General features: G+C 40.2%; 1 protein-coding gene across 1 annotated transcript in view; it reads left to right on the top strand.

Moving 5' to 3' along the window:
- Window positions 1-10199, top strand: part of VAT1L (vesicle amine transport 1 like) — a 56573-nt gene extending 46374 nt beyond the window's left edge. Inside the window, exons 8-9 of the mRNA XM_048316638.1 lie at window positions 5405-5488; window positions 7357-10199. Coding sequence (XP_048172595.1) covers window positions 5405-5488; window positions 7357-7455 — 183 coding nt within the window. The 3' untranslated portion in view covers window positions 7456-10199. The remainder of the gene's footprint in view (window positions 1-5404; window positions 5489-7356) is intronic.
- The last annotated feature ends 1906 nt before the right edge of the window (window positions 10200-12105 follow it).

Genomic DNA, 12105 nt, shown 5'->3' with positions numbered 1-12105 from the left:
GGTGTAAGCAGAGGATGAAAGGTGATTCTTTGAGATGATGTATAAAAATAAACAGTAATCTTGAACCTAAAGGTGTGGAACTAATGAGAGGGAAAATTACAGTTGTAGATCATAACCTAAACTGATGCTCTGCTTCACTGTGCCCATCTGGAACTCAGGGATGTTTCCTCCATTTGGGTGCTGATAACCTTTTTGACAGCTCGTGATAATACAGTGTTAGAACAACTGGGGAGTTTTACAGATTGCACTGAGATAAATGAATTGATTTCACTCCTGGCTTGGATTAAATTTTTAATCTTGTCAGAGGATTCTTTAGCCTTTCACACCATGGCCTGATTTACCAAAAAGGGGAGTGAAGGATTTCTTTATTTATAAGTAGAAATCCTTTCATATACCTCAGGGAAACACACTGTCATCAGAGTGTCTCAAGAAAAGAAAGGACAAAGTTCTCTGCCACCATCCAATAAACCTGCCTTAGCTGGAAGTGAGGGGCTAAAGAAGTTGTCTGCAAAAATGAAACTTTAATCTACAGATGGGAGTTTGTGCAACAGACTGCATCCAGCCTCGTGCAGCTGAAGAATATCCACTCTTCTCTTGCACCAGTGTCTTTCAATGTATTTTGTTTTTCTGAAGTAAACTTAGAACTTCACTAAAAAACCAAATCAATAAAATTAATCACATTACTGAGCTAAACAGCTTCATGTAGGATGATGAAAGCATTGTGTTTTGACATTTCGACTAGGCAGCTTTTCCATGCCATGTCGCCTTCATTGTTTCTCCCTTCTAAACATCCGTGTTACTGACGTGGGCCTAAAGCCCCCAATGTTTTATGCTGGCAGAGTGAGTGGTTTCATGTTCCAGATTCCCAGTCTCTTTTATTTTACTCCTGAGATTGGTTCCTTCTAAGAGCCAAATACAGAAATGGATCAATGTTTAAAATAATATCCAAAGGCTTGAAAATAGCATCCATTTCTTAGGCAGGCTGCATTTCTCTTTCACACTGTGAAATGGTGCAACAGATAATTAGTAATACATTTTCCATTTAAATTTCCCTGTATTTATAAAGCAGTAGACTGCTCTTGCTATGTGCTAACAGCAAAATGAAGTTGCAGAGCCAACTGAATGTCAGCAAGGATTTATGAATACCTCAGTAGAGATTACTGTCGGCTCTTGACTTTGAATGCAAGCAGCCAAAAAATTAGTTTGGCAGTAAAATGGGTAAGTGGAGGATTGACTATAGCAGTACAAAGTTGGAGCATAACTGTTTCAGGTATATATTATTTACAGAGGATCAGACTTGCACCCAGGAAAGTGTCTTTATTCAGGAACTTTCCAAAGGAAAAGGAACCAGGACAGCAGAGGGGGAGACCTGAAATGAATGACTTAAAATGAAATGCCAGACAAGAATTCTGTCCCAATTACCTGGGGAAAGCATAGTGCTAAAAACAAACAAGAAAAATCCAAGGAGAACATAGGGGGGGAAACAGAATTAAGGCAGGTGTACAATATGTATTTCAGGGGGGAAAAAAGTCTTTTAGTTGATTTTAAATGGACTGATTTTACACCCTGACATCAAAAACTGTGGAAAAGCACTGTAATCAGAAGCTGGCTGCAAATAATCAAATACAACGCCAGCTTCTGACAGCATGTTGTATTATTTTTTCTGTTTAGAATACATCTTGGTTTCATTGTTTTATCATTGCAGATACTGTTTGAGTAAAAAATCATGTAGTGCTTGCTGTTTTTAAAATTTCAGTATGAAAATCCTGAGTAATGAGTGGTCACAGGTAATAACATGCTTAATTTGGAGCTTTTTAAACTTATATTTCTCAAAGATAAATGTATTGTAAATTAGTCAGGAATGCTGACAGAGGACTTCATTAAACTTCTCTAAGTCATTTATGGATATACTGTGATTCCTGAAAGCTGGTTTCTTACTTGCAGTAGTAGTGCTTCGCTATTAGTACTCTGCTATTATTAGTACTTTACTATGTAGAAGGAAGAAACTGAGATCAGGATTATTCTCTTTTTTCTATGCAAGCTTGTATTTTATTTTAAAGGAAAATTGCTATCAGCTCACAAAAAACAGAATGACTACAATAAAATCATACCATGTTCCCAGTGCATACACAGGTGCTGTGTTCAGTACTGGAAGACAGTTTATGACCATTACTGTAGAGGAGTCACTTATGCTTTTAATGAAATAAAAACTTTGCAAATCATTAACTAAAGAGAATGAAATTATAGGGGTTTTTTGAGAGATACTATGTCAATTCAGCGTATTGCTGCTGCCAGGACCAGTGGTCCACTAATGTGTAATAGTTCTGATTCCATAGCAGAGCTCTGATAAAAATTGTGTCAATCTGGGGGCTCTCAAGGCTAAAATCCATAGTTTGGCATTACCTCAGACACAGACCCTCTCAGGGCTGAGCCATACTGAAAGCAAACACAGGACAACAGAGTTTTGTCCTTTTTTCCAGTGGAAACTCTTCTATCAATAAACACTCCTTTGCACTGTTTCCTATCCAAGAGCCCTCTGATGATGACTCTGCACAAGAATAATTCCAATTAACTCATCCATATAAACAAAAGTAAAATCCATTTACTTGGCTTTGAGCTGACAAATGCAAATAGTAACCAATATGGAATAATTGGTGAAGAGGGATTTAGGGGTAGAATGCTGTAAGAAGAGGGAAACCCTTGTGATTTTGCTGCTGGAAGGGATGTTTATTTTGAATCAAAATTCAACCACTTCAGGGAACCTCCAGTAAATTCCTGAATTTCCACTTGCGTCCCTATACTACCAATTAAGCCTGGGTCTGGCTTTAACCCAGCTCAGAGGGATGCACTGTCTTCATTAGGAATGTGCAAACACTGAGGCACAAACTCATGGAAGCTCCTCCCTCTGTGAAAGGCACAGAAAAAAAGTAAACTCTTCCATATAGTCTGTGCAGAGCAACTGAACCATACTTGCACAGCAAAGAAGGTTTTTAATACTCTGTCCTCTATAGGAGAAGAGGGAAAGAGGGAATGGTTTTAATAGTCAGGCACCTTGGGAAACAAGTAGTTGCAGTCTTGGTTGAACAAGTGGACTGTTAGCAGCCATAAACATAAAAATTACTCATTTCTAAAATAGCTCATGGTCTCTCAACTCAGACATCGTGTGCTGAATGGCATTGCACTAGTACAGAATGTGACTGACTGGATAGGTAAGTTGCAAATAACACTAAAAGGCACAGATGTTGTATCAGCTCTTCAAATTCTTTTCAATGTTTTTATATATTTTAACAGCTCCATCTGGATTCCATAGCCACTATTATTGTTATAAGTTTTATTGTTCCCTTTGCCTCTGCCTGCTGTTTGCATTTGCAAGTTACTTACAAGTGTCTTGGAAACAACTCCTGAACCTTTCTCCAGGGGCTTAAAATTTGATATTGTGTATGTGAAAAAAGCAGGGAAAGCACATTTTCTCAAATTTGCCTTGCTAAATATGATGTGGTGCAAATTAAAATAAATGTTGCATACCCTGCTTTCCACATGATGTTCTGGTTATAAATTTCATTGGATGGGCAAGTGTGTTTGCTGATTTCTCCAATTCTTTATTTCTCCAATTATTTATGCTGTGCTGTAACCTCCTAAAAGCTTGATTTGGTTAATAACAGCCATAAAAAATTATACAGCTGCTGCTTCTCCAGCATCTTTGTTGGATATTCTTAAAGGACTAGTATCCATAGTACAGAACTAGTCTGACAGGATAGTTGGGTGTTGTTTATGCTCTAAGGTAGCTTCATAAAAGGTATTGTGATTTTGTGGACTACATTTAGAGGTCAGCCTGCTATCCAGTGGGATTCATAAGATTGTGTTTTCTGAGGTGAATTTACAATAATGCCCTAAATTAGAAAGTCATTGTGTTTGCAGTGCAATTTTTCTTTTGTTCTAATAGAATTTTTCTTAAGTCCGGTATTTAATAATTGAGGGAACATCTCTGCAAAACTCAAGGAGTAATACTGAGTTCACTGCAGTCAGCTTCCCAAGTAAGGCCAACAGATGGGAAAGACATTTTGTGCTGTGCCCAGCATCCATTAAATTTAATTGGAAGTTGAATGTTGTATTACCTTTAAAATCACATAACTCCTTCTGTATTAGACATTCAGGGACTATTTTGGGGGCCTGGACCCCAATTCAGGCTTTTAAATGTACTGTGGGACTCCTCAGGTCCCAACTCAACATTTTCTTTCAAACTTATGTGCCGTTATTCTTAAAATATTCAACAGAACTATGTCACAGGTGCTAAATCCTATTAACATAAAACTCATTTTTGTCTTGACCAACCCTGTTATGCTGGCAAAGAGCACTGTGATGAGGATATGGAACAGCCTTTATGGGCACATTTTCAGTTCCTGAAGTTTCCCACTGTGAAAGTGAGGAAACTCTTGACATCTTCCAATTTTCAGTGATTTATAGAATCATAGATTGGAAGAGACCTTAAAGCTCATCCAGTTCCAACCCCCTGCCATGGACAGGGAACCTTCCAGAATCCCAGGTTGCTCCAAGCCCTGTCCAACCTGGCCTTGGACACTTCCAGGGATGGGGCAGCCACAGCTTCTGTGGGCAACCTGTGCCAGTGACTCAACAGTGGTCTGTGTGCTGCATATTACACATTCAGTGCAACACACACACAAATTCAATTCATCAACAATGAGGTCTCTTGAGTTCTGAAACATCATACATCAAAATAAGCTTCTCTCCAGTGCACTTGAAAGAAGAGGTTCTTGTGCCTTTCTCACTGCTAATTGCAGCCAGCTGTTAAACAGATGGTCTTGGTGGTATCAGTAGGACACCACTTATTTAACAGTTGCTAAAAAAAAGTGAGACGAAGAAAGAAATAAATGTTTGCTTAGGCAGCAGGACCTGCAGTATTGCATTGATCACAGCCATTGCCTGGACACGGCATTTCCTCTGTGGTAACCTGTAAGAAATTAATTGAAAAATATCATAGGTCAATTAGAAAAACATTTCATACTTTCAGTGAAAGTAGGATGTCTTGATAAATATTCTGCAAAGATAAAATGCAATGGACAACCTTCTAGGATTACCTCCCTGAGCCTGTATTTCTCTCTGCACCTCAGCTATCTGTCACTTTGGTTCTGCATTAATGGTATGGACGTGTTATGCTGTTCAGAGACTGACTTCGGGACTCACATCCCATTTTGGCAAACACAGTGCAAAAGCCAGGCCTTACAAATTCACTAAAAAAATGTTTAACTATCAGTCTTTTCTCAAGCAGCTCTTTGAGTGACCTTGCACATAGCACGCCTTAAACATATTGCTGGTTTTGGAAGGGAGGGATTCAGGCTTCTCCTAGGGTGTCACTGAAAATTATCAATAGTGATCTTTCTTTCAGGTGAAGGAGGCCATGCAGAGAATCCATGACCGAGGAAATATAGGCAAACTCATTCTGGATGTGGAGAAAGCACCCACTCCCCTGGTGAGTGCAAAGCACTGCAGACATGATGTACAGCCAGGCACAGTACAGCCTGGCAGTGACTTCTGTCCTTTGCAATGCTGTTTTGACACCAATTTCTTCTAAATCCAAAGCACCCAAATACCACCAGTAACCATAATTTGTGTATTTAACTCAAAGTGTAATGTACTTCCTGAAGTGCCAGTAGTTACTATTCTATACTGAATGGCTATCTCCTTCTCCAAAAATGTGCCTGCAAGTGTTGGATCTGGGTAAAACTGCCATGTGTCTTTCTGTCCTTGTGATGGAAAACAAACAGACATTTCTCACACTAAAAAATTCCTGAATGAATAAGTGGATTCAACAGGAAAAAACCCAGTCAATATTACTTTAATGTGCAAACATAGAAGTGCTTTCTGATTCCCACACTAAAGTTAGAGTGCACTTTTGGTAGGAATTTAGTTTACTGGTTTTTGTAATACATGAAGTATAATATGTAAATATTTCTAGAAATGTCCTGAAGGAAGATAGCAGTGATGGAGCACTGGATTTGGAGCACTTATTGGAGCACATGCTAATATGGTACAGAAACCTTTCAGAGAGCAGTGGTAAATGAAAGCCGGGCTCATGCCTGAGCATTCACTGGTGGTATAGGAAAGAGCAGTAAAGAAGGTAATGCAAAACTGACTTTAAATCAGTACTGATGTATGAAGTTCACTTTCAGACCTGAGATATCTCCCATTTCAAAAGAACAGAAAAGAACCTGGACTTACAGTTAAGCTCTTGCTCTAAAACCACCCCAAATCTCATACAAAATCTCTGCAAGGAAAAGGAAGGCTTTAAGAACATGTGGAACAGTACACTTTTATGAAAGGGTGTTAACTCAAAAATATGGGTAACTTCAGAGCAATGCTTTTCTGCATAAAAATCTGGTTGTGTTTGAGATTTTTATTTCCAGCAGAGGTTAGTAAGCAAACAAGGAAGGAACATCACTGCATTTCTCTTTTAAAAGTAAATGGGTCCCTTGCTTATTTGGTTTTGAAGCAGTTGTAAGCTAATACTTGTGTCCTACGAGAGGTAACGTGGGTGTGTGAGAGAATCCAGTCACACTAATCTGTGCTGTTAAACACTACCCCCATCCAGTGAACCAGACTCTTGTGCCTCCACAGACCTGTCACACTGACAGGGTGAAGTGCTGGAGGGTCCTGCACCTTTACACAGCTTGTAATAAATATTTCCATGTGAAAAAACCCCACAGTGTACGCCTTAAATGCTGGTCTGAATTAATTGATTTCTGCAATTGCCTACTGCCTGTGCAGGCATCTCCAGTAAAATACGAAAATGCGGTTTCTTCCCACTCCTGTATGATCTGGGATCTGCACTCTGTCGTGGGTGTATTCTGCCAGTATCTACATATCCACTGCTCTGTAAAGTTTCACTGGGGTTTTAGTTTACAAAAGAAAGGAAATCGCCCCCTGAGTTTTCACACTGTGCCTCAGATGGGGCCATGCATTTACCTGCTCCTGGAAGAGCAGATACAGGAGCTGTAAACCAGAGGTCCCACATTCTGTAAACTTCCTACTCAGCTGTGTTTCCTATCTGAGAACCTTACTATCAGTAAGTGCACAGAGCAGAGTCCACGTGTGCAGCTGTCCTACAAGCAGCTTTCTGTTAGGAAATAGAGCTGTGAGCTGTGGGGGAACAGCTTGCAGGTTTAGCTGGAAGTGGTGTAGTGCCAGCAAAGGCTTTGCACAGACAGAATGCTGATTTTCGTGTGGCAACCCTGTCTTCTTGAGTTTCCAAAGTCGCTTTGTCAAATGAACCAAACTGAAATAAGGAGGAATCAAAGGGTGAGAAAGGTGCTCTGATGTCCTTCGTCTTTCATGGTGCAGATGGCCAACGACAGCACGGAGACGAGCGAGGCTGGAGAGGAGGAAGAGGACCACGAAGGGGACAATGAGAACAAGGAGCGCATGCCCTTCATCCAGTAGCAGCCAGAGGTGGGGGAGGCAGGAGGAGTTGTGAAGGAGAAGGGAACAAGACTGGGAAGTCTCTTCTGTGCATCAGTGAACAAATGCTGTAGTACAGTGTGTGTTGTATTTGTTTGCAGTCAGCTGAGCTATGAGCTGTTGATCATTGTTGTTTTGAACTCAAGTGCCATTCTCATTCAGTGCAGTATTACAACATTTCTGTGTAATACCCAGTTTCCCTGTAGGAGTCCCATGGATTTTTCTGTTCTTGTTTGAAAGCCTTATTAACTTACTGTGTAATTTTAGATGGACATCTTTCTCATGCAAATTCCAACATCTTGCATAAAGTTATTTGGGAGGTTTGGGCTTTTTTTCCAAGTTGGAAACAGTAAAAAAAAATCCCCACTTGCTGTCTGAAAGATTCTGGTAACTGGAGGGATAATTTTATATTTCTGGACTTTCGGTGTTAAAACAATTTTTCTTTAATGAACCACAAATAAAAGTTGCAACAAAGATGACTTTTCATTTTCCTCAGTCATACTTCATAATTTCACAAGGAATCCTATCTTCCTTTTCAAAAGTACCTCATCTAGAATCATGGAATCTGAAATTGTGCAAGAAATCATTAATTGAGAGCCTTTGATCAACATCTTCTGGTAAGGACACATCGACTCGTATGTCAAATTCAAACCAATTTGAAATATCATTTTTAAGTAGCATTGGTAAGGATCACTTATCAGGATGTGGAAAGAAATTTGATAATGGAGTTTATTGCTCTGAAATCGCTAATGTGTGGTCAACTGTCAGGCTGGAGCTGAACTCCTGCAGAAGTTAACCCTGTAAAAAATGAGGTTTGGCCTTAATCCCACCATAAATCATGCACAGCGATAACTTTTATCTAGGTGAGTTGTTCTATCAAAAGCTCTGCTCCATTTGTACAGTTATATTTATAATTATTTACAGGATCAAGTATTCAAAGACCAGCTAATTTTATCTACCTCCCACTAGTGGAAACTATATTTTAACATGAAAAAAGTAAATCTTTTTTCCACATCCTTCACCTGTCCAAACAGCAGCTACTCAGGTCCTCAACTGTCTTGTTAAAACAGTTTTTTTTGAAATTACTGCAGTCATGTACAGTAGAAATGTTGAAGGACTGGCAGAGACCTTGCATAATGCCTACAGCTTCAAATTAATATTCTTTTCGAAAGGAAGTATTTACCCAGACATGACTAGTTGTTCACCTAAATCTACAAGTAGCATGTTGTGATAGAAGTTAAAAATTAATACAGAAAAATGAAAAGGGTGGGCTTCTCAGGCTTTTCTCAGTGTGAGAGCACTTCTGGGTCAGGATGACTTTTATGTGTGGTTTTACAAGAGTCTCATTACGTTTTTTCTGTTTGTTTGGTTATGCTGCCTGAGTATTAATGTCCATCTCTTTACACTGTACTCATGAAATCACTGTCAGATACTTGTGTAGATGGTTCATTATGAAGGAGTTTCCCTTGGGTTGAACAAATTCAAAAATAACAGCAAGAAACAACTGTGGAGAAAAATGCCAAAAAGCTTTTGAACTATTAATCCAACCAGAACTTCATTTTTTTCTCTTCATTTTAGTTGAGGTTCTTGTCAAGCTTGCCTACACTTCCAGTGCCATTTCAGGCCCAAACAGGGACTTTATCCACAGAAGAAAATATGTATTCAGTGAGAGTTTTCCATTTATTGGGCTTGCCAGTTGGACTTTTAAGTAGGGCCATTAAGTTTTCATGACTCATCAGCTGACAGCAGTAGGAAACATGCCCAATTTTGTTTTGCAGCTAGTGTAATGATGTTGTCCTGCAACAGACCTTAACATAACTAGGAATTTTGATTTGACGCCAAAGTGAGCAATATTGCTGGTGACCTTCGAGCTGGCAGTAAGTGGCATTCTCAAGGCCTTAAATTAGTAGGGCAAGCAGAATAGCAAACCCATTCTTCTGTTCTAACCACAGTCTGGTGGGCTCTACTTCTAAATTACCCTGCAAGACAAGTATGGGTGATCTTGGTCATGGCCACAGACACCACAGGGACAACAATCACATAATTTTGGCTAGTTCCTTCTGGTTTTGTTAGCAAGGCAAAAAATACTCTTCATGCTAATTCATACCAATTATAGGGCCATTTTCTGATCAGCAGAATATCAGGTAATTGCAGTGAGTACAAAGGAATACTTCTGGAAGTACCTGGGTGCAACATAGCTGAGTGTGACCATCAGCAAGCCAAACTCTGCTCTGTGCTTTGCTGGTATCAATATGGCATGTAGGGAGGTTGCTACTGAAATGAATGGAAGTTTTCCAGGCATCCATTCTGGAAGCAGGATGTGTGCTAGCAGAATTTGGCCCACAAGCCCTAAGCACCTTTCAGGAGACCACAAGCAGTAGTATCACGCTGGAAGGGGTGGAGGTGGTGCTGTTCAAACTGGTGAAGCCAAGGCTTGTCACTGACCAAGTCTTACTGTAGCAGAAATGAAGGTTTGTGCTTACTACTGACAGTGTTGTTTAAACAACTCTGAGACAATTGGATAGTTTCTTCAAGTGAAACCAATTATTTCTCAATTTGCCTTAAAGGAACTGTGAAAGCTTCTTTAACTTAAGCCTGATTGAAGTGAACTGAAACACTGTTTAATTGTATTTGTTGCTTTAGAGCTTTTGTTATATTGTGCCTACAAAGCAAAAAGCAAATTATGTTTACACAAAAATATAAATAAAATGTTGAGCATAGCATTATCCTTGGCCTCTATGTTTTATTCTAGTATTATGGTCACATTAGGGAACTAACTTGGAACTGCTTAAGAGGAAAATTTGAGGTCTTATTTTCCATTTTGGTCACTGTGGGATATACAAAGAATTTATTTTGTCTATTACAGAGTAAATCGAGGTTATTAAAACTGCTGCTTGCTTCTTTACAGAACATTAACAATGTAGATGTAAAATTTTGAATGTCACAGTCTAGGAAATTCAAAACATTACAGAAACACCTTTCACTAAGTGTTTAGGGAAGTGTATTTTGATATGAAGAGAAACTAGTTTCCAGAACTTTAGGACTAGACTGCCATACAAGTGATCCTCAGAGAAACAGCTCCTTCCAGAAATTAGAATTCTCTAATGGAATAATCTTAAAATAGAAACCAAAGCAGTCATCACCAGATTAGCTTATAGAAAGCAGGAGGACATGACTGAGTTTTGAATCCCACTCTCCTGGGCCTTGGTCTTAACCCAGGGCTCCATGTCTTTGGAAGAACTGGTGATGGTTACCAAAGCCTACAGTCATCTCCAGTCTTTACTTGAGTATATGGCTTTAAAGGTCTCCCTGCATGAGGGAAAGAAGTGAATGAACTTCATTTTAATATCTAAACAAAGAGGGAGTGTTGGCTTTGGTTCATTCCAGTCACGAAGGACACACTCCAAAGCCTGTGATGTTCCTGGAAGCTCTCACTTCAGTAGTTACCAAATCTGCTCTACAATCTCAAAGCTCATAGGAAAGCTGCCGAGTGTGTAGAGGAGCAGAGTAAATTTCTGCCCTCTGTTTTCAAGCCTTAATAAGCAAATAATGATCAGTGCATCCCTAATCACAGGGTCAGTATGAGGCTGAAAGCAAACAGCCATAGCCTTTTGCAAATTCTCTGTGATTACCACTAAAGCTCTGCCTTTACCAGCTTTCCCACTGTGCCATCTGCAGTGCCCTGTCACACACTCTACCACAGAGCAGGATGTGGCAGGTTGCCTTTGTGCACCATCTGCATGAAATGCAAAAATCCACCTTGGATCCTCAGTATCCCTGGTTCTCACCTCATCTTCCATTTTGTGCTTCCCCTCTCATTTTTTGTGAGCTCACTGGTTCCTCCTGACTGGGTTTTGTCAGGAAAGATTCTCCTAGTTTGGCTACGACTGCCAGCACACCTGCCCAGCTCCAGAACTGTGCGGGAGTTTCTCCCCCGGCAGCACTGGGGTCCCCTGATGTGAACCAGTGCTTTGTTCCACCGCAGAAAGAGCCAGAACACACACTCTAAGCACCTTTCTCCCAAGTCATTTGTGACACCTAGGCAAACATCCCCGTGTTCTCCTGTGAGAGGTTGGAGCGTGGCTGCGAGTGTTGCTTTATCTGCACAGTGCAGCCCTGCAGATTGATGGTGCCCAGCTTACCCTACCCCAGCCATTGCTCCTGAGTTTGCCTGGCCTGGCTCTGTCACCTCCCCATCAGCACTGGGCAGGAACTGGAAGGTGCTGGGAGAACAGTGCAGGTGAGGAAGAGTTAGAGGACAAATGTAGGAAAAAAAAACTGAATTGTGTATCTCTGCCCAAGAGTAATGATGGAGTAGCATTTGAAACATGTTTTCTGTTGATTCATGTGTGTGTTTGGAACAGGTCCCAGCCTTTCTCTGAAGGGGTTCCAGAGTCCCTGCAATACTCAATCATCATTGTTATTCTCTGGAAAATTAATTTTTTACCTTCTGAAGAATATGGGTCAAGTCCACTTTCATCCCCCTCAGGGAGTGACAGAGAAATTCCAGGTGGATTTATCACATCTGGATTAACCCGTCACATATAGAAACCTTTCTTCTCACTTACGGGAACTGCAGGCATTTTGGGCAAGATGAGGAAAAAAAGGGAAGGAACAAGTATTGACAGCCTT

The sequence above is a fragment of the Corvus hawaiiensis genome, chromosome 12 (genome assembly GCF_020740725.1).
Source record: "Corvus hawaiiensis isolate bCorHaw1 chromosome 12, bCorHaw1.pri.cur, whole genome shotgun sequence".
Classification (NCBI taxonomy): Eukaryota; Metazoa; Chordata; class Aves; order Passeriformes; family Corvidae; genus Corvus; species Corvus hawaiiensis.
Note: the sequence above shows the minus strand (reverse complement) of the source record. Positions and strands in the feature narration are given on the sequence as shown.